Below are 24265 nucleotides of genomic sequence, written 5' to 3' on the forward strand. Positions count from 1 at the left end.
GATGTTCCTCGTATTCAGAACGCACTAGCAACAACTGTTTCACGAAAAAAATCGCTGCGGACAGCCAACTGACTCTAGCGCCTTCAAACTCGTACTGAAAGCGCTCCACATGTTCGCCTGCCGCCCCTCCAAGTCCCGCGTCCCAAGTGTTGCCAGATCGAATGCTACGTTGCCAGTCTCATTACTTAATTTGCGCACCTCGTAGACCTGTGCAAACACTAACAAACCAGCGCAAACTCTGAAACAGATTCAATTATGTACCACTAAAATCAAAATGGTCGCTTCGGTTTGGAGGCTTATTTGAAAAGTGCCCAGTCCTGAGGCTCGCACCTGCATTCTTCACTTACCCCCCCGGCCCATGAATGAACGAACCTATAAGCCATAAACAATGGTTACGGCTAGTACACAAGCCGCGTCAAATTATCAAGATATATATTCCTGAGGTTCTGCCAGCTCCTCTCCTTGGCTGGCTGGGTCGGGGGGTGAGAAAAAGGGCGAGCGGGGTGGGGCGGGGGTGGGCTCGAGGAGTCTCAGGGCGGAGGGAAACTCCACGCAGACATCTCGGCCCCATTGCACCCCTGGGGTCTGTATTAATGATATAATATTTCTTTGATTCACCGGAGCTTCTACGTTAACAACCCCCGCCGCCTCCAGCGCCCCTTGAGCCTCTCTTTGGAGCGTCTCTCGTTTAAACGGACTTGCAGACAAAAAAAGAGACAGAGACAGCACGAGAGAGCGAGGGAGAGGGTGAGAGGGAAAATTGAAGGGGAACGAGGGGAGAGGACAGGGTGGACGAGTTCAAACGTAGTTCCTGGAAACCCGTTTCGCGTCCCTTATAGCTCGGATAAATTACATTCGTGTTCTCCACCCCCCCCCTCCCCCCAACCACCCACCCACCCATCGACCTCGGTCGTTCTCGAGCAAACAACCCCACGGTCCTTCTCCTGGTTCGGATCGTCGGCTAGGAGACGAGATCTTGAGAGTTTATTTAAATCAGAAATAACTCTCTCCCTACCCCCCACCCCGCCGCCATTAATTCAACGGCCTCCTGGCTCGTGGACGCGTTCTTCCATCAATCGTGGAAACGCGAGCCCCCGTCGGGGTATTTACAGGACCTCCGGGCCCGCGTTTCGGCGCCGTTTGCGCGGAAATCTCGCGGTTCATGTGCCTAAGACCAGTGACATTCGTGGGCCGACCAAAGTGGCTTCGTTTTTACAGTCTTGCAGCAGAATGTAAGAGGCAAGGTTGGGGAAGATTTTGGGGGTTTATGGTCTGGTTGGGGGTGGGGGTGCACGTGTGAAATGGCTGAGGGTGTTTTGGGACCATTTTTCATACCCTTGGGAAGAAGAATTTTGTGCCAGGAATAATGGTATTTTTTAACGATTTTATTCAACTTCGATCCTCTGTTTGTTTGTTTGTTTAATTTATGGTGGTTCAAATCTGGCAACTCAAATTTAACCCTCTTCCAACTATCCAATTGTCGTAAAACTTTGCAGGCGTGCGTAGTTTGGATGGCAATTCAATAACCCTGAGGGGGTGAATAAGTGGCCCAGTCATCGATAAATATAACCCATAACCACAAATCTAAACGAGTTGAAATCAGCCACTCGCGTTCTTTAGGAAAACGACAAAAAGCCGCTGCGTTCGGGTCGCTAGTCGCATCGCGATTTCAAATTAAATAAAAGATATCTGTAAAGTCGTCTGAGCTGCGAAATGTAAATCCATAAATATTAAAAACTAGTAAATAAAAAAATATTTTTAAAAATTGTATGTGAAACGATTTTATTAAAAATGCACTAAAAAATAATTATTTTCTTGTATTACAATTTCGATGGTGGAATTTGCTCTGAGATATCCTGCCTCACGATTTTATTTAAAGTGAAAAACACCATCGAAATTGTAATACAAGAAAATAATTATTTTTTAGTGCATTTTAAATAAAATCGTTTCACATACAATTTTTTTAAATTATTTTTCTATTTACTAGTTTTTAGTGTTTATGGATTTACATTTCGCAGCTCAGCCTTCTTTACAAATATCTTTTATTTAATTTGAAATAGTTTTTACTGCATTTTTAATAAAATCGTTTAACATAAACATTTTTTTTATTGAATTTTAGCTTCTTTGGCTACGGAGAAGTTTCTGTTTGTGCTGTGTATTGTGTCAAATGTTTGTATGTTTGTATGTATAAAGAACAATGTACAAGCAGAAATAAATTATAAAAAAGGATCATATCTATTAATTTTCGAATGTCTAGAAATATCCATTTTGTTCTAAATTGTCGATATTCTACTCTAAAGCTGAATATTTAAAATCGTCGAATCCTTCACAAACAAAGTTTAGGGGCTTTAATATTGTGTAGGGAAAACTAAGCTAAACGATTCATTAAAATCTTCAAACTCTAATCTCCAGCTCTTATTTTCTCATAATTATGCAGAACAAACAAGCCCAATGAAGTTCAAGCAACGTGCAACAGTCTGAAACTCTGCACCTCATTTATTTTTAATATTTACTGTTTCCAACTTCAACCCCCTTTCATCGCACCCCTTCATAAAAATAATTGAAGTTCTCCAAGTATAAGCCAATCCTTCCGCACACCTTTCGGTCCCTGAAACGCGTAAACGCACTAATTCGCTCTCGTTTAAAATCGCCCCAAGGCAGTCCAGAACTTGACCAAAGATCCATAAAACAACCCTTAATTCCGCACACAAGGATTAATTAAAAATTGGCACGGAGAGTGCCGCTCATCGCGGATTGGATAAGTCTGAATTTCGACGTCGGTTTGCTTCGGAGCGCGGAAAGATGTTCTGGAAGTAAACCTTGGGTCAGTGTACCGAAGAAATATTGTCGTTTTCGAAACAGTTCCGTGCCAGCTCGGGAGTCCACGGGGGATTTCTCTCCGCGTGAATAAATTTTGATCGAGCGCCCAGCAAGGAGCTGCGAACAGATGAGAAAGGAGATGGACGATGAGCTCCCTTTTCCGGTACTCGCGCGAGGACAGAAGCGGCTTTTCTCCTTGATCCTCCGGGACGACCTGTCCTGCACAACTTCCATCGCATTTGTATACGGCGCCCTCGCCCCCGCGTGTCTGCATACACGTGTCCGATATTTCCTATTTTTCCATTGTGCAGTTCGCTCGCGCCGGGGATCAAACATTCACTGCTAGGAATGCCGAGTTTACTTTGGTGAAATGTTTGCGCGAAATTGTAGGCGAAGTTGTTGCTCCTTCATACCTCCATATAGGTAATCGAGATAAACATGCAATTTTCCACGCGAGGCCAGCAAGATCGCAACACTTCTCTGACATTAGTACGAATAACTGAGGCATTGAAAAAAAAATACACGCGTAGAAAACAAATTAGAATTTTGGCATTCGGGGCAGGAATGGACTAACCCACATTTCTCGCGAAATTGAGCTAGTAGCAATAATGTATTCCAATGGGCTTTGGTAGTCATACATAAAATAGGAAAAAAAAATTCTGTGCTTTTTAAAACTCAAAAAAAAATTAGGTCACTTATTATACCGAAATTTATTGATATTGCTGCTTTTTCTTCGTTCATAAAATTACAGTTAATAACGTAATAATGTGAAGTTATAATACTGTTGAAATTTCTTCTCCTCACTCGATATTTTTTTAATTAAGAAAATACCACCCATAAAAATGTCAAATATGTGGCATTCTGTCAATGAAACGTCAAACCGTCCTGCTTCAGTGGCTTTCAAACCGAAGGGGTGCATATTCCATCCACATATTTCTATATAATACCTAAAAACAGGACTTCCACCCTCTGTGTTTATTTTGCAAACATAAAATCGCACATTATTGCGATAAACTATATTGGTACATTTCGTGCTTTAATCTATCCCCACTGATAATAAATACAATTAAATAAACAAATTTTAAAATAAAATAAATTATTTTATATCGATAACAAACACTGAAATAAATATTGGTCAGTATATTGTTTTATGAAAACTCTAAATGAGAGGGGGAGCTAAAAATTTTTTTTTCAAAAAGAGAGGTGCATTTTAGAAAAAAATTCGGAGACCACTGCCCTAACCCAGACCTAACCCAATCTTCCAGCAGTCACCAAGCGGCACTCGTCGCTGATTCGGCGTCGTATGTCAGCGAGCAACGCTCGCACAACCCCTGCGGAAGAGGGTTACGCGCCCCCTGGCGGGGGTTGTTTACGGCGTGGCACGGGAATTCGATCCAATAACGTCTTTATGGCGGTCGTAAGGTGAACGCGGCAGCTCCGCGCTGCCAGGAGGAGAAGATTGCGGTGGGGTAAGGCCGACGGGGGTTGAAAGGGGGTTACGCGTGGTAATCCGGGATCACTATTCGGGTGGGAATACCGTCTGGACTCGGCGGGACCTTAAGATCGAGGAAACGACTTTTTACACGCGACCACACCGATGACCCTTGCGCATCTGTGCTGTTCCCTCCGCACGCGTCAACGCTGAGGGGTAGTTTCGCAGGAACTTCTCACCCCTGAAGTTTCTGCGGCAGCAATTGTTTCTCCTTCCGTATTGGGCGGCTAGAGAACGATTAAGAATTCATTCTGGATCGGTGTTATAGAGTTTCAAAGGTAACTTCTTTAAAGTTCACCGTTTAAGGGTAAATTAGTTGTTGAAAGTGAATAGTTTTGCAGGTCAATTTTTTAAACACGTGGAAGCACTGGAAACTACTTGAAATTAGACTGGTTTCGGGGTATTGTTCGAAGTAATCCCTGGGGGGTGTGGTATTAGGGTGGCCCTTATTTTCAACCTGTGATTTATTTTGCTCCCATCCCCTAATATGGTTCCATTTCATAAAAAAGTAGTCCCTGAAAACGATTATTGCAATCGGACAACAGGAAAGGGTGCCGATCAGATCTTAAAGTTTAGAATTCATCAATGATTTTAATTTGAAGAATTTCTCAAAAATGGTAAGCCCTATCGAAATATTGTTCAGATAATATTGAAAGAGCATACAATTTTCTACAATTACTGTGTATATAATTTTGTCGTGCTTCCAACCATTTTGTAGATAATATCATTTGAATATACGGCGTGTGACGTATTGCTTATACGCGCGTAGTGCTGATCTCTCTATATTCAAACGCTATTAACTAAAAAATGGTTGGATCCACGAAAAACTTATATATACAGTAATTGTAGAAAATTTAATGCTCTTTTAATATTATTTGAACAAAAAATCGATGGGGCTTACCATTTTTGAGAAATTCTTCAAATTCAAATCATTGATGAATTCTAAAGTTTAAGATCTAGTCGGCACCCTTCCCTGTTGTCCGATTGCAATAAACTTTTTCAGGAACTATTTTTTTTGTCAAATGGCACCGTTCTAGGGGGTAAGAGCAAAGAAATACAAAAAAAATCGACACGTATAAATAAGAGCCACCCTAATGTGATTTACAGTAAATTCTCGTTATAAGCTCGGGGCTGGCGGCGAGCTTACAACGCATAGCGTCGACTATATCGAGCCGCCCGTGAAGTAATGATTTTATAGATTATGACCAATGAAAGATTAACATAAATAAGACATTCAACTATTTTAAGTTTTCCTCAAAAATTGCAAATAGATTTCGTTTTCCATTGAAATTAGTTTCTGTGGTTCATTGAAGGAGTTTCGAGTAAATTATTGTAATCGGTTTTTCGTTAACAGAGATGCCCAGGTGGTGATAGAAATTTTAATACCCCGTTTATGAGGTATGCTATTTTTAAAAGAATCTTGAGTTTCGCCTTACGTGCCTCCTGAGGGAAAATATAGACCTCTACACCTGTAAATTATTCCTTGAAACACCTTGTAGCTGTATAGGTAACCGTATCCACAAAATAATAATCGCTCGATGCCACCCCCTTGCGGTGATTTACGAGCCCATAAACGGGGCCTGCACCCTTGTAATGGGTTTGGTTACCGCGAGGGGTATCCACGCCTCTACGATTCTCGTCATGCCAGCCATTCTTCTGGTGATTATACGTTTTCAAGATGCGCATTGTTGTCTTTCTTAATTTTCTCACCCTTAATGCATAAAATTACGCGAAGCTGGTGGTGTAATTTCACGGAGATTAAAACTTTATTTCGTTGATAATAATATTGTAAATTATATTAAAATTCTATCAGTTTTATAAAATTTGAATATCACTTAACACATACCTACGTATATAAATTATAAATATAATACATATTTTGTGCCATGTAATATCCACATCGATAAGTCTACTAAAACTACTTTTAGACCTCTTAATTGTTTCGAAACTACATAATTAATTTTTTTCATTATTTACGTATATCTAAATAACTGAATATCTAATAGTGTTTCTAAAAATGATCCATACTTTAAAACTAAGTGCACGATGATAAATAGTATTTATATATATGGATGCAAAAATATACAGATTGTTCTATTTTGATTAATCTCCACGAGTATTCTTCAAATATCCAGAATCCTTTTAACAGTAACCTCCAGGCACTTCAATTTTCACCTGAAACTTCTTTTACATCATTGATTTTTATGACCATCGCGAGTATTGATTAAAACGCGACACCCTATACATAAAGTATAAAAAAAACTCCATTCCATTAGAATAGACGAGAACCTTATGTGTAACCTCCTTCACAACCAAATCTGATATTCGTCCTTGCACTCCACACTGTAGACTTCAATTCTCATTTGCTAAATTAATAAATTAGTAATTAATTTATATATAGGAATTTCCCCTCCATAATTAATAATTAATTAACCCTTCGTTGACATTCTGGGAGTTGTCCACCCATAAGCTGATTTTTATTGATTTTGAGGCTCTGTATTTTTTCTAATGCATCGTATATTCGTGGAATATCCTACCTTCTATGTGCAAAATAAATCCTTTTTTCCAAAGCCGACTTACAAACGATTTTTTTCTCAAAATATTATATCTGAACAACAACTCTGTAGATTTTTAGCTTCTAATACTGAAATTTGTAAAAGTAACAGTTTTTTGAAGATTTTTTCGTTTTTTCCTTACATATGATAATCTACATTTTTTAAACAAAAACTGTGATACAAATTCAATGAAAAAACTATTGGAATACATTCTGGAGACCTTAAAAATAACCCACAATTTTTTTCAAAACGATTCGATTCTTTATATGTGAATGGCAGTCGTTCAAAAATTACTCTGACTGTGATCCACTCAGTATGTCAAAATTGGTCGAAAAAAAGAGGTGTGTTAACGAAGGGTTAAGATAAATTAACAAATAAAATTTTCATAACCAGCACAATCTTAGGTGAATTAATATAAAGCAGTTAGGAGTACACGTAGGTACTCTGATTCTCGCAATGTACGATAATTGCAAAAATCCATCACACGGCACGCAAAGCTGTCCAAAAAATAAAAAAAAAATAAAAAAACAATTATAAAACAGAATAAACCACTTGCGAGCAAGAATTCTAAAAAAACCCGCGCGCTCCCCAAATGTCACCCCCGAAAAAGAATTTCGCCCCTCGAGGCACGCGCCTCATTTCCCCCCGTTTCACCGTGGATTCACTCCTGAATAGATCATTTTCGCCGGGAATCACGGTATGAGCTTAATCGGCAAACAATTGCACGGTCGTTCGCCGATTCCCTGCCGCCCGCCTACCCCCTCGCGCCCCCCGGTCAGGCACGCGCGGCGTTGACATAAGGACGCCGTATCCTCGGCAGAAATCCGCGCGCGCGTAGAATTTCCCTCCATTTAGGCGAAAACCCAATTGCGCGGCTCTATGCGTCATTAGCGCTGGAAACGGAGTTAACGCCGTTAAATTCAGGGACGGTTCGTCCAGCCGCGACATTATTCGCGCTTCGGTGTGTCCACGTGTGTCCGTGTACGCGCGCGCGTATGTGCTCGCGCGAGTTTTCGCCGAACGCCTGCGTCCCCCGTCGCAAATTTTCCATGGTTCTCCGCTGATTCGTGTGCGCTCCCTGGTTCACGTGTGTACGCTGTGTAGAAGCAAGGTGGCACAACTCGGTCGCTGCGAAATGATGACCCTCCCCGACGGCCCCTGTTCCCCCACCACCACGGTGGAAATGCGAATGAATGATCGTTCGTCCCGTCAAACTCGATTTCCGCGAACAAACTGTGCGTTTTTCTGCGGCCCGTCCGCCCCCTCGGCGACGAAATTTCGAGCCTCGACTAATGAAGCCCCTTCTGATCCGCGTTTTTTTTTTATGAGCAACGGGAATGATTTTTTTCTGCGCGATTGGTTGACGAGATTTTATATCTGTTTTTAGTATGTTTTCTTATTTAAGAGGACAGACCACTGTAGTGGTCTGAAAATTAAGGGTGTTTTTGGGAATTTTTTTCAACTAAGCAATGCAAGTAAATCAATGTATTGCTTAGTATAGTTAACCCTCTAGTGCAGTGTTGCTCCGATGGGCGGCCCGAGAGCAGGAGCGTCCATCGCGTTTTCCGAAGCTCGCGTGGAAGGGGGCGCTCGAAACCAATGAAGTTGCGGCCATGTAACGGATGGGGAAAACTCTAGTAGTGTGCGTGTAGGCTCGTACCCGCAGGCTTATATAACTGGGACCCTTGGAGCCCCAGTGTCCTACATTTTAAGAATTGGGAAAATAAATAGGAATTGACTAATGATTAAACAATAATATTATATAATTGGCCCGGAGTAGACTTGAACAGTCCCACTTACACCTCTGATTAACAAAAAGTTTCTTATTAAACGATTTTTATTCAGCTTCAATCATTTGTTTGTTTGTTTGTTTATATGTATGTTGTTTAGTTCAAATCTGTTCTCCCTGTCATTTAAGAAGGAACCCGTTTCGCGCATGCAGAGTGAGCTCATTGGCTCCGAAACAGCGTTGGTGGGGGTACAGCCAATAGCGGCTTCTCCCGGCACCAATGAGCGTCAACCTGCGCAGAACCGGTTTAAACTCGTCGGTCGGCAGGTTCCTTCTTAAACGACAGGGGGAGAATAGAAACTCGATTTTAACCCACTTCCAACTATCCAATAGACTTGAAACTTTGCAGGCATACGTAGTTTCGATGACAGTACAAACTTATGAAGAAAAAGAAAACCCCCAGGGGTTTAAAAAATTACCCAGTCATCAATAAATATATTCCATAACCACAAATCCAAACGACTTGAAATCAGCCTATAACCACAAATCAAATCAATTTAATCGACATGAAATCAGCATGTAACCCATCCGTTACATGCCCGCAACTTCATTGGTTTCGAGCGCCCCCTTCCACGCGAGTTTTGGGAAACGCGATGGACGCTCGTGCTCTCGGACCGCCCATCGGGGCAACGCTGCTCTACTGCATACGCCTGCCTTAAGGCGGGCACCTGTATAATCCAGGTAAAAAATTGTTCATCGCATTGAAAGTTTTCAACAAATCGTAAAATCGGTTCGTATATCTATGTAGAATGTAGTTTAGAGGCTACAAGTACGGTTCGCTTCGCGACTCTGCAATATAATATTTTTGGAATGATGAAAAATTGAGAATTAGTATTTAAAAAAATTTCATTCATTTGCTTTTATAAAATTCAAGTGTTAAAAAAGAATCTGTACCAGTGGAGCAGTAAACATTTTCGCTCCTGCTCCGGGCAAAACTACATTGTTCCGCGCACCAGCTCCACTCCAACCCCCGGGACTTCTATGTTTCGGGGTCGACTTCGATACACCGTCAGAATGCAATAATAAAATGATCTTAGCATTCCGGCGAAGGTCCGTGCAGTCGATCTTTTGTCACCAGTCCCCGGGAAGAGCAGATTCCCTTTATTAAATTCCTTTTCGGCCGATTTAAGTATTCAACCCCTTGGTCCCGTTCTTTGTAACGCGGCGAAACGCGAGCAGCCAATCCCCTCCAGATAATTCGAAGCTTTTTGTTCCCCCCGTTTCTTGTTTCTCTCGCGACTTATGCCCGTGGATCGAGCGGGAGGGGCCACTGAATTCTTAAATATAAGAGACGCGTGGAATCGTCTCCCTCCCCTGCACGCGACGCAGCTTTTCACCAATATTGATTCGAACCGAAAAAAGGAGGCATGCCGGAGAGGGGCAGGAAGTGGATCAGAAGATGATGCAGATGCAGCGGTTCCTCTCAGCCGGTGATTGGAATGGATCGGTGAAATTGGGGAGGGGGTGAAGTAGTGGGGGACGAATTTGAGGGACACGGAAAAGAAGGCTGAATGGGGCTGATATTTATCGCAAATGTCCCCAGATGAGTGTATAAGGTGTAACAAAATAATGGTCCAGAGTTTTATAGATGTATCCACATATTTGAATTAGTAGAATTTTTTTTTAATTACTCTATACTGTATTATGTCTTTGCACAGGGGATCCACTCTGCAATTTTCTATTAATTGTAGAAAATAATATTAATGATGATAATAGTAATAGTAGAGAATTATTGAAAAAAGCTTCTAATATTTATTTGGACCATGAAATTCCACGTTGAATTTGATCCGTTGAGCAGAAATCATGCATTGCAAATGAACAGTTTTCTCATAATAAATTGTTGGAGTTCAGCTACTAGGCTGCTATTCATAAGCTGGGGCTCTTGGAGCGCTAGTTCCCCCTCCGCGCGCCGCAGCGGGAGTCTAAGTGGGGGAGACGCTCCGCCCTCCCCGATCCAATTGGTCGAAACTTTGACAGTCTTTTGCGGGAAAACGGTTTGTTTGCGGGACATACTTCCTTCTGAACATTTCATCTACTCATCGAGTACAACACGTAGACTTAAACAGAAAATTCACTTTGAACTTCAGAAAATTTTATCTGCAACATTTGTATCCACTGTTTATTGACACTCAGAATTGTGTATGCCGTCGTGGTTTCCCATGAATTCTAAGAGGAATAGATTGCGGGGTTGTAAATATTAATAGTAGTTTCTACCGACGACTAAAGGGTGTGTTTACCGCCATTCGTTATCCCTGATGGTGTAATTAAAACGAAACATTCGACTGCTCGAGATTCTTCAAGAGTCTGGGCTGTTTTCTTTTTCCACATCTCCCTTCCGCTGAATTCCACTGTGTCCCAAGTGTGTTTACCCTTGACGAGAACTTCAGATATTCCATTACGGGGTCGTGTGCTCCGAGGCAAATATAAAAATGCGCTCCACGGTACGCCTGTTTCATCTTTTCCCTCTTCGCGCACAGATCGGGGAGAAATCCCCGGGTTGCTCTCGAAAAATCGCTGGATGGGGTGTGAAGCAAGCGAGTCCTCCGGATTTTATATACATTCTTCTCTCATTCATTAAAAATGGCAACTAAAATTATTAATAGCTAGTATAACATTAAATTTTCTAGAATATTGTCTGAAGCGCGGATTTGTTTATACAGTTACTGCAATAATTAGAAGATTTTATGTTTCAAAATCTGAAAGAAATCTGAAATGGAAATTTTTTATATCTGGTCCATTTTCAGATTTGGAAGATTTTTATTTGATGGGATTTTTATAGTATTCTATCTCGTCAATAATTTTTCTACGTGAATGACAGTTGAAAAATTCTCTGACAGATCTATTCAGAAATGTATTTCTATATGAACTTTTAAGAATTTTCTGTTTCTCAGAATGTACGTTTTTAAACAAGGTTTCGAGCGAGAAGTGCCATGCAATTTTCAGTCAGATCAAAGGGAAAGAATTCTTCATTTTAAAAGGAACATGCGAGAATGAAAGAAAAGAATCCTTCGCTTTAATGAAAACGTGGAGGGAAAAGTAAATTTTAAGTGCAGGAAATCCTCACTATGCAATTCTGTTTGAACATCAGGGCACTGCTTAATTCTCTGTAGTTTTAAGAAAAACACCGCATCCTCAAAATTAGAATTTTTCTATGAGAATTTGGTTGTATAAGTTGATGCAGTGTCGTAGGAACCCAAAATTAGAATTAAAGAAGCTTTTGCTTAAAGTAGAATCAATCAATTATACAATCACTTTCACGTCAGAACTTTGCATTTTGATGATTAAGTGAAGGCAGTCGACGAATTTTATTATTTTTCAAAAAGATTATATACCTACAGAAAGATGATCGCCTGCGTATATCAGTGGTTAAGAGCTTCCCAAGAGTTTCACGTGAAATTAAGAAATACGACGACCGAGACTTAGCCAGAGTACGCAGAAATTCAATTACGGAGATAATTCTATATTAATATTTGGATTCCCTGGAAGTCTGAGTACCCTGGAACTCCCCAGGTATTCTCGTTTAGATTTCAAAAAGTGTCGACCATTTCGAAAGTTACTATGGTTTAAAGTTTCCTGGTTTCGGATTACTTCTTTCGCTTTAAACAGAATAAATATTTAAAATTCACCGGCGGGTATATACGATCCTCAAAATTAAATTGTATGGAAATGTATTCGAAGATTATTTTGAAAATATTTAGGGTAGATACTAAATTCCAGAAAATATTTATTATGAACACCAAATATTTTAGAAAATGATGAAGGGTGTAGCATTTTGAATTTCATTTCTAGGTTACCAAACTTTGGGTCCCTTTAAATCTTCTATTCCAAAATATTATTTTACCATTTGGTGGAAATAAAACTTCGCAAAATTAATTATTGTGGTCATCAAGTGTTCTTGATGATGTTAAAATATTACAACGTATAATAAAATGAATTTTGATTAATTAAATTCTCTTCGATTAAATTTATGAAAATCTGTTCTTCGTCTCCGTGATTTATTCCACCTAAATGAATACATCTTTGTGTTCTTCCAAAATATTCCCCTTCGACTTGCGGTATGGTGTACTATATAGATTCCGCTAATCATGATTATCCCAATTTTTGTTACAGGCGTTCCTGGAAATGGCGGATGAAGGTGCTGCAACAACGATGGTGAGTTACTACGCCACTTGCATCGCTCAGCTTCGTGGCAGACCCGTCTACGTCCAGTTCAGCAATCATCGGGAGCTCAAAACAGATCAAACGCACACCAACAACGCGGTAAGTAGACGAGTTAATGTTATATCCTGTTTCCCTGAGGTCCTGTGTGCAGCATTTGTTGATTCTACTCCGTTTCAATAACAACAGGGGTAAACAATTCTCTATTCATTTTTTAACAATATTCCTCTTCGCGATTAGAGTTTGGTTCTATTTACCTTAAATTCTAGGTATCATAGGAAAGTCTTGGAAAATTCAACAATTCAAATGGGATTTTTAAATTTTCGTTACAGGCTCAGATCAAAAAGTTGAAAAAATTATTAATATATCAGTATTCGAATAGTATTCGAATATATCAGTATTCGAATAGTATTCGAATATATCAGTATTCGAATATATCAGTATTTGAATAGTATTCGAATATATCAGTATGCGAATAGTATTCGAATATATCAGTATGCGAATAGTATTCGAATAGTATTCGAATATATCAGTATTCGAATAGTATTCGAACATATCAGTATTCGAATAGTATTCGAACATATCAGTATTCGAATAGTATTCGAATAGTATTCGAATAATAACATTCGAATACTCAAATATTCGAGGTTTATTCCTAGCATTCGAATACTTGTAAAACATTCAAATATTAAATTATTCGAATAGTCCCAGCCTTAGTACGCAACTACACAAATATCTCGATCGTCATTTCTAAAAGTCTGCATAAAATTGAAAACTGCAGGAGACTGCACTTGAAAGTTGCATGCTCTTGTTAACAATTGTGCAAGCTTTCATCTAAGAAGACTCCGACGTTATTTACTATTAATCATTTTTTTATAAGCCTTCTCAAAGTTTAACTGGTATAAATAAAGTTTATATTGTTATAAACATTGCACTATTTGTACATCGACTAAAAAATGCTTATAGCACATATAAATAACTGAAATATACTTCCTCACCTATATAACTGTATAATACAAACACGTATTTTGATGTTCTATAATGAGTAATTAAAACAATTAGATTCACATGAAACTTCATGATTTTGTCTTCGTAATATATCTAATCAAAGAATCATCTGAAAAAGGAAAGGTATGCGGATTTAGAAGCTCTGATGTGTTGTCAATTCATACAAAAAAAATTGCATCCCAAAGTTGAAGTTGAGAAACTGAATTTTGGCCACCCTCCAAATCACTGTGCGTTTCATCGAAAACGCAATTTAATCGGGATCTTCAGCGACTGCGCGCTGCAGAGTGGAGGGGGTCGCCGGTTCCGCCCCATTTCCCCCCTCCTCTTCACGCATGCGCGTTGGAGACCCCACTACTGCTCGTTATCCTTACAGCAATCATTCTGCAAGTTCAGAATATTAGCAAATATCCGAATACACAGTAACACAACAATTATTCCGTTTTTCACGAATACCTCAGAGGCATTCCTCCTCCTCGACATCCACTTGAAAAATCGAAACTCCAGAATGCTTCAGTTATGCAGAAGGAAGTCTGCAATAAGTAGAACACTCTTCGCTCTGAAACGAGAAATATTCTACTCGTCAGGGAGCTTAATATCAAGATCAAAGTGGAGGGAAACGTGTCTCGGCTCGCGTTCCTTAGAATCCCCCCAGGTAGCGCGTCCAGCGATATTTTTTCGCTGAAATTAGTATTAAAAACGTGAAAGGACAGGGAGGGAGAAATGACGAGCCAGCGGGTCGCAGTTCCTTATGGCCGAGGTAGCCGTGTTTCTACGTCTGCCCGGGTCTGAATATATGAAAACCAAGCGGCGCGCGGTAATTTTCATGCAGCGGCCAAAGAAAGCGGAGGCACGCTCTTTGAATCCGCGCGAATCGCGGGGCTGTTCGTTCGTTTCCTTCCATATTCAGTTATTGCGCCAGGCAGTTCGCGCAATTACTTTTTAACGAGTGGCTCGCCGTGCCCTTAATATTTTCATAATTTCGCCCCCTCGTCCAGGGGCTCCTTTCTGGCCGCGGAGCGGGCGCACAAAAGCGCCCGGGGATGTTCTTTCGTTGCGCGGAGAAACGGCGAATTCTAAACGATATTTCATGGAGTCTCGCGGGCAATTTTTCAGCGGGGACCACCGCTGTGTTTGTTCGTCCTCCGAACCCGTTTCTAAACGAACAAATATAATCCTCGCTGAGCAGGGACGCGATTCCGTAAAATAGGACTGAAAAGTTTAATCTCTGCTTTCTAATTTCATTCAATAGATATATTATTCATCGGGTTGCAGAGTAATTGAATAGTCAAGGTTTCGCGGGGTCGATATCTTCTCGTGGACCTTATTTAAGTAAAATTAAGTTGAACTGAATAGAAGATTTATTTAAATAAATAAATGGTGAATAGATTGACACGTACTATGTTGATCTAAGGGGGTTGTTTTTAATCTGCTTTTAATTATTTATTGGTAGCTTTGTTGGTGGGTAGACGGGTTTTGCGAGAATGACAGAAATGAAGAACAGTTGAATGTTTGAAATTGTTTATATTAGTAAAGCAGGGTTTTGAATCAGGTAAATTCTGGTTTGGTGATGTTCAATCATCTGTGCGACCCCTTTATGCCTCGATTATCGATATTCTCGGTAGGTAGTGTCTCCCCTGGAGCGTACAGTCGAAGCTTCATGTGAGACAGACTGTCGTGACAGTGTTGAAGCTAAATCCTCTCTCAAAGGCAACGAACGGAGTTTTCGAGATTTAGAAACGCAATTAATCGATACGTCGACTTGGTACATTATAATTTCAGATGGATGTCGAATTAATATTTTGTGTGTTGGTGGCATTTCAAAAGGAAATAGTGATTGTAGTTGTGATTGGAAAACTCTTTAAGATTCATGATGGGTGTAGTATTTTTAGAAAACTTCACTAACTTGTGCTATTAATTTGAGGCTTTTATTACAGTATTGAATTTATAGAAAAATCATTACCCTGTTCTTTGCTCCTTCATAGCATATCACTGAATTCATAACCCCTTTCAAAAATTATTACCACTCCACTTTGATTGATTAATTAATTCCTATTATTTGTCCCCTACTTGTGACTGAACTGTTAGAAAACAGAGTATCCAAATGTCTTGTAGTTATTTACTTACTAATTATATTGTACCTCCTATTTTTCAACTTTCAAAAATCACTGAATTCTTTCCGTCCGGAATATTTCAAATCCCCCATCAAAGTCATAACTTGTTTTTGGAGAACTTCAGAACACCACAATTTAGCCCATCAATTCCTCCACTCTTATAAAAAATTTTAAACCCCCTAGCCCCTTCGTAACTTGTTTTCTAGATGGCGACGTAACTTCCTCCACCCCCTTCCAAAATTCTTTCGAATAGTAAAAGAAATTAGAGGGCAAGATTTATTGCAACAGCTCTGGAAACATGAAAGTTTCATCATGAAAAAGTGCCCAGGCTAGTGATCCCTTTTACCAGGAACGTCGGGTCAATAAACAGTGGAGCCTGGAAACTCCATTATAATTAACGCGTCCATAACTTATGAGCAATCCCCTGGGGGCGAGAGAGAGAGGGAGGGGGAGAGAGAGAGAGAAGGAGAGAGTCCATCATCTTCGTGATCCTGTCACCGCTCTATTCTACAGTCCAGGTGACACTGTCCATCACACGAGTTGTCTTTGTAGGTGTTTAGCTGTCTCCTGCACGTGTTCCTGTGCTTGTCACCTATCCCACCGCTTGACACTTAGTCATGGATCTAACCTACTCCCTCCCTACCGTTTGACGAAGGGAACTTCCCAATAAAAGGAAGCTCGAAGCTTGTGTTACTTCTATTCACACCAACTTGTGATTAACACGATAATAATAATGCTAGAAAATAATTACTATCTCGTTATGTCCAGAGTGTCGAAAAGCATGCGATACAATTTTTTTTTAATAGAAATATTTCAAGATGTCTGCAGATTCTTAAAGCTCTCACTAAACTGGACAATTTTTACTGAAAGCAGTTTTCGCTATAATGCTTATTTGAAAAGATACAGAGAAGTAGCTCTCGGCACGTTGGTCCGGAGAGTGCGTCTGACCATAGACAGACCTCCTCTACTTGCCCTCTTCCACTTCCCTTCTCTCTTGCGCTGTAATCGTGCAGAATCTATTCTGCAGATTAATATTGTACCTTTTCTTACCCGACTGTGTTGTTTGGTATTTGTTTTTAAATTTCTAATTATTAACAGACGCTTCGCAGAATTTTTAAATTACATTATGCAGGTTACCCAAGCTTTTCAGTAGGTAGGTACTCAAGTATCAGCACCCTGATAATGGAAATTGGGGATTGGACTGAGTAAATAGTTGCAATCGGCGTCGTTCATGCTGCAGCAGAGAAATATTATTTTTGCCGGTGGGCGGGGAGAATTAGTTCGCGATGAAATACGGCGTCGATTTCCGGCGACGATATCCTCGATATTTATTTGTATCGTTTTTCCCGCGGCGGATCGAAGCAAAAGAAATGGGCTTTGAAACTTTTTATGACAGCTTTCTTCCCGCTATAAAGCGGGGAGAAATTACTTATTAATTGCGAAAGTTTCTGGGCCACGGTTCGCGGCAGAATGGGAAGCAGAAATACGGGCTTCCGGTGTGTATACGGTTCCTTTTTTTAATTGAAAATAGTTTTAATGCACTTTGGATGGGGGAAAACTTGGGGCACAATGGTTTTGTTTATCGGAGCTCGGATAAGCTGGGGAAAGTGTTAACTTTTATATAAGGAATAAATAGGAAATCTGGACGTAATCTTCTTGCTTCATCGTTGCGAAACTCTTTGGGTACAAAATTGTCTCACTTTGTCTTCTTTTAAATGTTTTCGTTAACTATAAATATTCGGTGTGGAATCTTCTAATTACTCTATGTACAACGGTCGTCCTGGAAGCAATACCTGTTCTCAAATAACAATAGAAATGTTTTTTTAAAAAATTTTCTTTATTTGTAACTTTTGTATCTATATATTATTTTTCAATAATGGAGGTACTGGGGGGTCTCTGCCTACACCCCGAACTTGGCTCCGAGCGATTACCATCTTTTTATAAAATTGAAAGAATTTTTGGTAGGATGTTACCAATAAAGAAAACTTTTTAAAATATATTTCTATTGTTTCAAAAAGGGTCTTCCTGTACGACCCTCGTATAATTACTTAAGTAGGTATTCTATTTTCTTGAGAATAACTTATCGCACAAAATTAACTAAAAATAAGTATTAACCGTAATCAGAGTCTCTGTTTTTCATGCGAATAATAAATGAGGACAATATTATAGAAATATTGAAATATGCAAGCAGATGGCCATTCAAATAGGTTTGCCTTTTATTGAGAACTAGCTGACCTATTACCCGGTTTCACTCGGGAATTATTTATGTTTCCCAAATAAAGGAGCCTAAAAAATTAATAAATAGCCTATAAACTAATCTAGGATGTATTTAATGTATATTTAAAATTCCATTCAAAGAAGGATAAACAAACAGACAACGTTTCACTTTTATGTATTAGTAGGGATGGGGATATATTTAAAAAAAATTTAAAAAATAGTTAAATTGAATTATATAACAATAACTAAGTAGGTGTCGCTTCTCATCGATAATTTAGATTCTACTAGATTAAAATAGAAATTAAAAGTTAACGTAGCATCCCAGAGGTCACTTTCCCCGTAAATAAAGTAATTAAAATCCGAACATCATTCATCAACACCTGTCAGCCACCAGGGAACCTCTTCCAAGTCTCATACTTCGTGCCCCATGCCCCGACATTAAAATCTCAAACATCGTCATCGCCAACAGTTGTTTCTTCGAAACAAATAACTTGTCCTTAAGAGATTTTCTCGTGCCATCAGTAGCAAGAAAAATATTCGCCATCCTAATGTCACGTGACTGGTCCACTGCAATGATTCAACGTGCCCGCAGGATTAATTTGAGTCATGCAGCCGGCGTAAAAGTTGCTGGGCTACCAATCGATCGGCGGCCCGATCGAAAACGTCGTTATCATTAATAAGGGGGATCCAGCCCCGTTCGTTGGAGTATCAAGTTTCCAGGTGGCACGTTGGTCCCCGGAGGAGTCTCGATAGTTGCCAAACTGCTCTTTCCCACTCGGGTGATCCAGCAACTTCCTGGAAACGGACACCGATTCCGTAGGGAGTCTCGAAGTTTCGCGGTCACGGGAGGGAAGGGAAATAATAAATAAACGAGCGAAATGGTCGAACGTTGGCTGCCTCTCTTCCCTCTTGTTGAGATGCTGCGCACGTGATTCGAGACACTTCGCCATTTTGCGTGGTCCAGCGCTTCAACCACCTCGCTTCGTACCTTGGTGCAATCCTACGTGCATTTTGCAAAATTTTTAGTGCGGTGGTATTTTTATTGAGTCTCTTCTAAAGTGGAAGTTTGAGGGACAGAATGTGGGAGTGGGATGCTTGGATGATAAATAGGTCGACAGGATATAAAATTTGAGTTGGATTGATCTTTCAGTTCAAAAGATAAATCAAAGCGAGAAATAAATAAATAAATTGTTTTATATTTAGTTATTAGTCCCCGTTTCTTATTGTATAACACTACTTCTTCCACTTTGGGTATGATATTATTTTGAATCCTCACTATGCTTTGTATATATTTATTGGCTTACCCCCTTTCAATCCCTTGTCATTCTTTCCACATTTCTCTCTTAGGCTAAACCTAATAGCAACTATGTTGAGCCGCGCCTATTTCACCACTATTATTTCTTTTTTTCTCCTTTTTGTATATTAATTTATTTTCACCTATTTCACCTATTTCACCCCTCTTATTCATTTTTTTTCTTTTTTGTACATTAATTTATTTTCACCTATTTCACCACTCTTATTCCTTTTTTCCTCGTTTTTGTACATTAATTTTTGTTCACCTATTTCACCTATTTCACCACTCTTATTCATTTTTTCTCTTTTTTGTACATTAATTTTTTTTCCCCTCTTTCACCCCTCTTATTCATTTTTCTCTTTTGTACATTAATTTTCTTCACCTATTTCACCTATTTCACCACTCTTATTCATTTTCTTTCTCTTTCTTGTACATTATTTTTTTTCACCTACTTCACCACTCTTATTCCTTTTTTTCTCTTTTTTGTACATTAATTTATTTTCACCTATTTCACCTATTTCACCACTGTTATTCCTTTTTTCTCTTTTTTGTACATTAATTTTCTTTACCTATTTCACCTATTTCACCACTCTTATTCCTTTTTTTCTCTTTCTTGTACATTAATTTTTTTACCTATTTCACCTATTTCACTACTCTTATTCCTTTTTTCTCTTTTTTGTACATTAATTTTTTTTTCACCTATTTCACATATTTCACCACTCTTATTCCTTTTTTCTCTTTTTTGTACATTAATTTTTTCACCTATTTCACCTATTTCACCACTCTCATTCCTTTTTTCTCTTTTTCGTGCATTATACTTTTCCCGTTATATTTTCTTCTTTATCTTGGTATAATAAAGACCATTTATTATTATTATTATTATGTAGATATTCGCTCTATATTCAGAAAATTCTTCATTCTTCCCTTCCAGTTCGTAAAACAAAGGCTTCCTACCAAATTTCCAAATAAATTCCGTTACCTTCAATTTCTTCTTTTCAAATTAATCCTGTTATCGACTAATAACTTGACCGTGCCACCCCGTTTTGTTTTTAATGAAGCTTCGTACTTGGAATTAAATGCAGTCACGCGTGGATAGAACCCTGCGAATTTCTCGGGTACACTTTTCCCTCTAGCGACTTCCGTTCGTGTGGAAATTCCCGCGAATGCGAAGCATTTTCTCTGTATAAAGTGTAAAGGAAGAATAAAGGGAGGGTCCAAAAGGGATGTGCAAAAGCTTCGGCGTCCTCGGAGATTCCGGATGATCATTGGGACGTTCTGTACTTCCGTTAGTCCATAACTCTCGGGCAAGAAATATTTGTTTCGCCCTCGGTCGCTCTTTATCAACCGAAAACCCGCACGAAATTCTCACAATTTTTAAGAAATTTAATCTTTTCAGAGGGAACATTTGTTCTTTATTATGGTTTAATGAATTCTATTGTTACATATTAGGTAATAGGTATTAATAGCCATAAAGTCTTCTGCTACGGAAAGACCCACCATTAAAATACCAACAGGTTTGAGCCAAGATTGCTTGGTTAAATGGAACAAGCGTTCAGCTATACTCAGAACAAAATTAGTTGGGTGCTCGAGGCCAATGAAGAAGGACTATCCCCACCGTACCTTCTTATAACCCCCACCATTCAGTCTATCATCTCCTCATGCAAGTCTGCAGGCGCATCAGCTCTAACTAATTTCAAATAAATCGCAAAAATCTTCCACTTTCTTTTTCTTTTTTTAAAATGAATCTTAATTCGCCACATTCAATTCTATATCAATCCAAAAAGTGTCGCATGAGGCACAAGTTTATTTTTGCTCTCAACACAACTTTTTTTATATTTCTCGTCCAAAATGCCTCCATTCAAATCGTGAAATCAAGCATTCACGTCAATTCAGAGTCTCAAGGTTCGTTCTTGGAGGAAGCTAGATGTAGATCCAAAAGTGTCTTAAGGCGAAGAAGTAGAGATGTCTCGGTTATCTAGCGTAAACTCCTCGTCCCCTGGAAAGGTCGAATGATTTCTCGTTGAACATCTCGGCTGACAAACGACGACCGAAAAAGCAATCGCCGTGAAAGCCTCGGCGATGCTTGCATGCACGTGTGCCGCTCTTCTGCTTTGCGTCTTCCAAACATGGACGATGTCGGGAAATTCCTACAACATTGAATGCGTTTCGTAGCTGAGAGAGGATTCCCTCTGCTCCTCGACCGGTTTCTGCTTCGTAAGAATTTATTACGTGACTCAGATCTCTGATGATCGTGATTTACGGAATTTTGATTGGACGTCGACGTTGCTTCGATATTCATCATTCATGAGTCAGAAAAATTAGTGTCCACCTCCGTGGATCATATTTTCGAGCTGTCGATAGGTTAGAAATCTTCACTAGCGCCATCTGTGAATTGAGTTGTGCTAGTTTCTGTAGAGGTTAGTATTTTCAACAAATACTTCAAATTTTAACGACGAGACCCGAAGAAAAATGTATAAGAACTATATTTCTTACTTTAGCTAGTACAGAAATGAAGAAAATGTCAAAAAAAAAAATTTACATCAAAGAAAAATATCAAAATATTTGGATTCACGACGACCTCCAGAAATCTTTTCTAAGTTCCCCAATTATCTTTCCCTAAAACTATCCATAACATGACATTGCATCTAAAATTCCTTAGTACTCCCAAGAAGACAGAGGAATTGGGTTACTAGGCTCAGTTCTTTTAGCGCCTAACCTAAAAAACTCATCATTTCCAATCCGTTCGTCTCCAAATTTTACAACCTTTTTATTCCCTTTCAGGACGTCTATTGCCACCCAAATTTGGTGGGTTACCACCCACCTAACCCAGACCTAACCCTACCCTCCTAACAGAACGCAAGTTGCTCCCAGAATTCTCGGCTCCGTGGAGCCCCGACAGGCTCGACCAACTTCCAAATTAGACCCTCTATACCGTAACACTTTCGAAATGCCCCAAACTGCGAGCGGCCAAAGTAACGGCGCCCCTAATCTGAATCCCTGATTCATATTTCATTAAGGAACACCCCCTAACTCACCTTTAAACCGTCTCCGCTAAGTCGAGCGCGCGTAATCTCGGGCAATATTTGCCGGTGGCTCCCTCGTTGCATAAACAAAAGGATACAACGAGGGGATTTACCGTTACGGAGAACGGGGGCGGGAAAAAGTTACTTAGGACAGGTTCGCGTAGGACACGGTTAATACATCGCCCGCCCCTGGGGGTAATATGTCGGTTAAGTAAAAGGCTCGGCCCCTAGGGTGGGCTCGTTTAATAAAGACGCCACACGACAAAGCGGCCCTGCATTGTATAGTAATTAATTTAGAGGCGAATTTACCGCTCGACGCCGCGCTGCCACTGGCTGCATATCCGCGCTTGTTACGCTCGCTCAAAGCTGCACCCTCTTCCTCCCCCCCCCCGCGACCCCGCGTTCTTTCTGCCCTTTTCGTCTCCTTTCACCTCTGCTTTGGCGCCAGCGAAACAGAGGACACTAATAAGGACGTGTGATTCTGAGAACTGGGTAGTCCTCAAGGTACTTTGGAATCTGTTCAGTTCTTGGAGAAGTATTCCTCCTTTGCAGAGGTATCTGCGCTGCCCTAGGTTGGGGTAGTTCACAGTTGTCTGTGGGGAGAGATTGTGCCCTGGGATAACTGCTTATTAGGGCACTGCCTTGGATACTGTAGTTTGAAGAGATTAGCTTGCTTGGGGAGGTAGTTGATTGAATGCTTAGATCCGCTGACTTCCTGGGCCTGGGGAGGCTCAGGATTCAAGGGATTGAGACTTCTGTGGTGTTCTTTCAGATGTGTATTGGCCACCCCAAAAAGGGGCAAATTGACATCCACGAATCTAAGTACTCTTGGCTTCAACCAGATAGAGTAAAGATGAGGTTTATAAGATAGACTCTGTCAGTTTTCTAATCACTTAGAAATGAGACTCCTGTTTATCATGAGCAGTACATGTCAGGTTTCACTTTCTGCCCACTGTAATTAATATTCTTGCTAATGAATACCTTATGTAAATTGAGATAATCGCTGTTATAGTTTGGCGTTGCTTGTTAATATAGTGGTAGATTGCACTAGGAAACCTATAGTAGTTGGAATAAACTGACCTGGCCCCCCAAAGTGGTACTCCTTACTTTAAAGTAGGCTACACATTTACGTCATGTCAATTTTATTTATCTCCTCGTTAGAGGAACGGAGAGTCTGTAGCTGTAGGTTTTTGTAATATGACGGAAGATAGCGTAGTGGGGATAGCTAACCTGCGTGGTGGGGATAAACTCTCATCTGTGGCCTTGAGGTGCCAATTCTGAGTCCAGATTATGGTCCTACTGCAGTTATTTTCTCTCCTGTATAATCTAAGCATGACACCACAAATTTATCCAAGGTAAATTTGTATATTACACAACTAATAGAATCGATGATGGGGTAGGTATAATTTTACTACCCCCTATTCCTTCTTCTGTGTTCTACAATACATTAATTCACGTTCTAAATTGGTACTCGAAAAGGTGATAAAAATATTAACTTCCCATCTTTTGTTTACATCGTGCAATTAATTAAATTACAAAAATCGAATCGTGAAATATTTGATTTTTTTAAATTTTGTTTTAAATTCTTACTTCAAATTTTTCGTTTCTACCCCCAACATCGTTACCGCTCCCTCCCTTCTATTTTAGTCTCCCTCCATCTGGGGATTTTAGTTTTTCTGTTTCCTCCGTTCCTCGCCCTCATTTGAAGCGCGAATTTCGACACTAGTAAAAAGCTTCCCGTGGCAATCTGGAGACCGTGCTCGAGATTAAGAGGCATTTTTACGCGGCTTACCGTCGT

At 39.9% G+C, this 24265-nt stretch overlaps 1 protein-coding gene across 12 annotated transcripts in view; it reads left to right on the top strand.

Annotated features, from left to right (window-relative positions):
* Heph (polypyrimidine tract-binding protein 1 heph) overlaps positions 1-24265 on the top strand; it is a 793543-nt gene that overhangs the window by 673557 nt on the left and 95721 nt on the right. For all 12 annotated transcript variants that reach the window (XM_076827760.1, XM_076827759.1, XM_076827762.1 and 9 more), the window contains one exon: positions 12767-12916. In XM_076827760.1, coding sequence (XP_076683875.1) covers positions 12767-12916 — 150 coding nt within the window. The remainder of the gene's footprint in view (positions 1-12766; positions 12917-24265) is intronic.

The sequence above is a fragment of the Andrena cerasifolii genome, chromosome 15 (assembly GCF_050908995.1).
Source record: "Andrena cerasifolii isolate SP2316 chromosome 15, iyAndCera1_principal, whole genome shotgun sequence".
Classification (NCBI taxonomy): Eukaryota; Metazoa; Arthropoda; class Insecta; order Hymenoptera; family Andrenidae; genus Andrena; species Andrena cerasifolii.